Consider the following 4,128-nt stretch of genomic DNA (forward strand, 5'->3'; position numbering starts at 1 on the left):
CTGCATATAAATCACTTGCATGCTGTGTTATCTCTTGATTTAGTAATAGAAAAGCTTCCAAATTACACCTGTATAAACTGTTTTTATGTTTTTATGTCTGTCATTATGTTTCTCTTTTAATTTTATGAATACAGTGTTGGGACTTTAAAGTAAAACCATAACTTTTATTGTATAGAAATTCCTTCATGTTTCTTATATGTGGCTTGTCTTGTAATCATTGCAGAAAGTGTTAATATTTTTAATTGTTATATTTATTATAGTTTGAGAATAATGTCCATGGTGGCTTCCATTGTTCATGAAACTTACTATTCAATTGTTTTCTGTTTAAATGTGTAAGGATTTGGTTTTCTGATGGAAGTGGAAAATGATAACAGCTTCACACAACAGACTGCAAGGCCAAAATATGATTGTCTTTTATTTGGTAAGCTTTGTAATCAGTACACTGTACAGAAAAATTCCACATCATTTGTGCATTCTGCTATATAATAACTTATACTATTTTGCCGATTTAGATGATACTTTGTATCCTCTCAATTCTGGTCTTGCACTTGCAACTCACCAAAATATCAAGGGTAAGTGACTGTGCCACACTTGTGCTGTTATAGTATTTTATTATTGTGTTTGCAGTTGCTGCTGAATTTTAGCATTGACATGGTTGATGTTTAGACTACATGGTGGAGAAACTTGGCATAGAACCAAGTAAAACTGATGAAATGACCAACCTTCTTTACAGTAACTATGGAACTACTCTTGCTGGTTTAAGGGTGTGATTTCCTCCATTTGTTTACTAATTATCATTTTATGCTAAATAAGTTTTAGTTGTTAAATTCTGAAAATACTGGTAATTTATTTACTGTCATGCATTTCATTTTCTATTCAGGCAATTGGATATGACTTTGATTATGAAGAATATTACAGGTAGTGTTGCATCTTTCTTTTCTCCCCATCACTTTGAAATGGCTAATGAGTGTTTCTTTTTTTCAATATCCCCGAGTCTGTTTAATCTGAAATGGTGATATTTGACTCTTAAAACTTTTGTTGACAGTTTTGTTCATGGAAAATTGCCTTATGAGAACTTAAAGCCAGATCCAGTTCTGAGGAATCTTCTGCTGAGCCTTCCTTATAGGAAGCTTGTAAGTTGTTTATAACAAAAATGAAAGCAGATGTAAAAGATTGCAAAATATAGAATAAGGACGTTCAAAAAAATTACATCTATTAGAAATTTATATATATATATATATATATATAGTACTATATTTTGGGAGAAGTATTACTATTTTAATCCCTCTCGTGTTTGAAACTTGTTTTTGTGAATAATAGATTTTTACAAACTCAGACAAAGTCCATACGATTAAGGCACTGGAAAGACTTGGATTGGAAGATTGTTTTGAAGGAATCACATGCTTTGAGACCCTCAATCCCATCCACAAAGGGACTGTGTATGATGATGAAGAGAACAAAGGTTCAATGGCCACTGATCCAACACCAAAAACTGATCTTAAATGCTCAGAAATATTTGACATCATACAACATTTTTCTCAACCTGATCCCACTGCAGTCCTTCCAAGGACACCAGTTATCTGCAAACCATCAGAACATGCCATTGAATTGGCTCTCAAGATAGCCAACATTAACCCAAAAAGAACAGTAAGAAAATCATCCTCAATTCTGTTAACTTTCACAATAACTATGGGTTTAATGTTTATTTGTAACATCTCACTTTTTGATTTTATTATCTCTAAAAAACAATATTAGTAGTTGGTGTCTTTATAAATGTGTCACATCAAAACATATTTTACACCTTAACCTCCTCAAATTTAAGCTTTTAATTTGATAGTTTGATAATAAGTAAAATAGATTCAACAAATAATTAAAATAGATTTTGATCTGATTTTGATATTAAGTGAATTTTAGTTTAATTTTATAAAACTTGTTTATAAGATTTTGTTTCGGACCACTTTCATATATGTACATATATATTATAATTTATTTTTATCTTTCGGTAATATAAAATTTTCAATATAATTTCACTACTAGATCAATATAAAAAATGTACAATTGAGAATACTGCATCAATCAGAAAAGGAAATGAGAAAAATTGGTATCCAAAAGAGCTTTAAACTTGCTTCTGCATGTTTATGGAGTGACTTATTTAACTTCTTATCATATTATATAACCTGCAAATCTATTAGTTTTTGGCGTTCAAGAATTATTTTTCTTAAAAGGTTTTAAGGTTGGAATACATTTGACACGGTTCTTTGCTACATTCAGTTGTTCTTCGAGGATAGTGTCCGCAACATACAAGCTGGAAAACGAGTGGGTCTTCACACTGTGCTGGTATGTCAATGTGGGGAACTTGGTTTAGTAGAAACTCACTAATTTTTAGGAATCACTTATCGCTTTATAAGTTTGATAGAATACTATTTTTAATTTTTTTTATTAGACAAATTTTGGATAATTTCAAATTTTATCCCAATTGATATATTGACACCTTTAAAAAAATATACCATTTTTGACACCCAACATTTAATAGGTATATCAATTTGATTCTACCATTATCTGTATTACCTTTTGAATTAACATGTTACCCCTTTTGAATCAAAGAAACAACAAAGCAAATATTAGTCTCAAGTTAGTATATTTATTAAATTTTGGTTTTAAATATCATTAAAATTTTATAAAAATCACCTATTTTAATGTATTTTATATTTAATTTAAAAGAGACATATTAAAGATTGTAAATTAAAAGAAATGAAAGTGTGATAATATATTTTCCTTAAGATTTAAGTAGTTGAGTCTCTAAAATGTGATTGCTTGGTACATCCAGGTTGGTAAATCCCAGAGAGTTAAAGGTGCTGACTATGTCATGGAGAGCATTCACAACCTTAGGAAGACAGTGCCTGAACTATGGGAAACTGAAATAACAGCACAAGTTATTGCATGCCCTGGGACTCAGAAGCTTGCAGTGGAAACAACAGTTAGAGTTTGAGAACATGCAAGAATGACCCTTTTATTATTATCAATAAATTTAAGGATCAATTATAATTTTTAGTTCTGACTTTTGAGATAAATTTAGTTTTGGTTTTCTAAAACTTTAAAATATTATTTTAGTCTCTCAAAATCTTTTAGTAAAAAAATGAAGAATTCAAAGATTTTTCTGAAACTGGTTTTTATCCTTACATTTCAGAGATTTCATTTTTTTCTTTAATTCGAGAGATTAAAATAAGTTTTTTTTTTATTTGAAAACAAAAGTTAGATTCATCTTAAATTTATGGGGTTAAAAATTTAGTTAAATCTGCGTTAAAAAAATGCTGAAATTAATAAAGAACTAAAAGGAGAAGTTTCCCCTCTTCTGTTTTAATGGTTGGGGTATTTGATAATTGGTTAAGTTTGGTCATTTGCTTTCTTTTAATAAAAGCATTAATGTATGTTCTTGCAATCTTGTAGTTTTTAGTTGATCAGGTTATGTCTTTTGTTTTCTTCTATTCATTTTCGTAAAAGCATAAAGAAAAGGTTATTGTACCTAATTTAATGCATGTTTTTTCTCAAACTCCACTATTAACTAAAAATACAAAAACAGTTTAACTATCTTTATCTATTCTCAAAGATATGTTTATATTTAATTGAAATTATATTTTCAATTACTTTTTTATAAAGACACTTTATAAATATTTTTATAAATAATTAATAATATTAACTAACTTTCTTTATCATCCCAAGTTTAATTAATTCTTCTTGAATAGAGAGAAACCGTGTTCTTAAAATAAAGAAAGGGGATTTGTTTAATTGTTATAAAAAAGACAATGTATAATTAATTAATGTTCGCTTATAGAATTTTATAAATTTAAGATACAGAAGGCAAAGTGGATTGGACGATGAACCTGTCAATCTGAGTAACCTAACCCATTAAGCCCTTGCGAGATGGATGGATGGTACATCCCGCTAAGCCATGACTTTGTATTTTGTATTGTGGTGTCTTATGTTGTTTAATTTTATGTTTCTTTTATTGTGAAAATGAAGAAGGAGAAGACTGGATACGAATATCTTCCACTAGAAAGATCAAAACTATATATTAAAAAAACTCACAAAAATAGGGTAAAAAATAAATTGGACTAGCCCATTCCATGA

General features: G+C 28.9%; 1 protein-coding gene across 1 annotated transcript; it reads left to right on the top strand.

The window, feature by feature from the left end:
* Window positions 1–364: 364 nt before the first annotated feature.
* On the top strand, window positions 365–2,989 carry LOC106773416. The gene is made up of 7 exons (XM_022785927.1): window positions 365–572; window positions 667–764; window positions 881–918; window positions 1,046–1,133; window positions 1,321–1,647; window positions 2,272–2,337; window positions 2,828–2,989. The coding sequence occupies exons 1-7, from the start codon at window positions 365–367 to the stop codon at window positions 2,987–2,989; spliced, it is 987 nt and encodes a 328-aa protein (XP_022641648.1).
* The last annotated feature ends 1,139 nt before the right edge of the window (window positions 2,990–4,128 follow it).

Source organism: Vigna radiata, chromosome 9 (genome assembly GCF_000741045.1).
Source record: "Vigna radiata var. radiata cultivar VC1973A chromosome 9, Vradiata_ver6, whole genome shotgun sequence".
NCBI lineage: Eukaryota > Viridiplantae > Streptophyta > Magnoliopsida > Fabales > Fabaceae > Vigna > Vigna radiata.

Excerpts from the sequence above, each read along its gene's own strand:
- LOC106773416 (XM_022785927.1), top strand. The coding sequence starts at position 365 with ATGATAACAGCTTCACACAACAGACTGCAAGGCCAAAATATGATTGTC. Across the intron at positions 573-666 it reads AACTCACCAAAATATCAAGG|ACTACATGGTGGAGAAACTT; the intron begins GTAAGTGACTGT and ends GTTGATGTTTAG. Across the intron at positions 765-880 it reads CTACTCTTGCTGGTTTAAGG|GCAATTGGATATGACTTTGA; the intron begins GTGTGATTTCCT and ends TTTTCTATTCAG.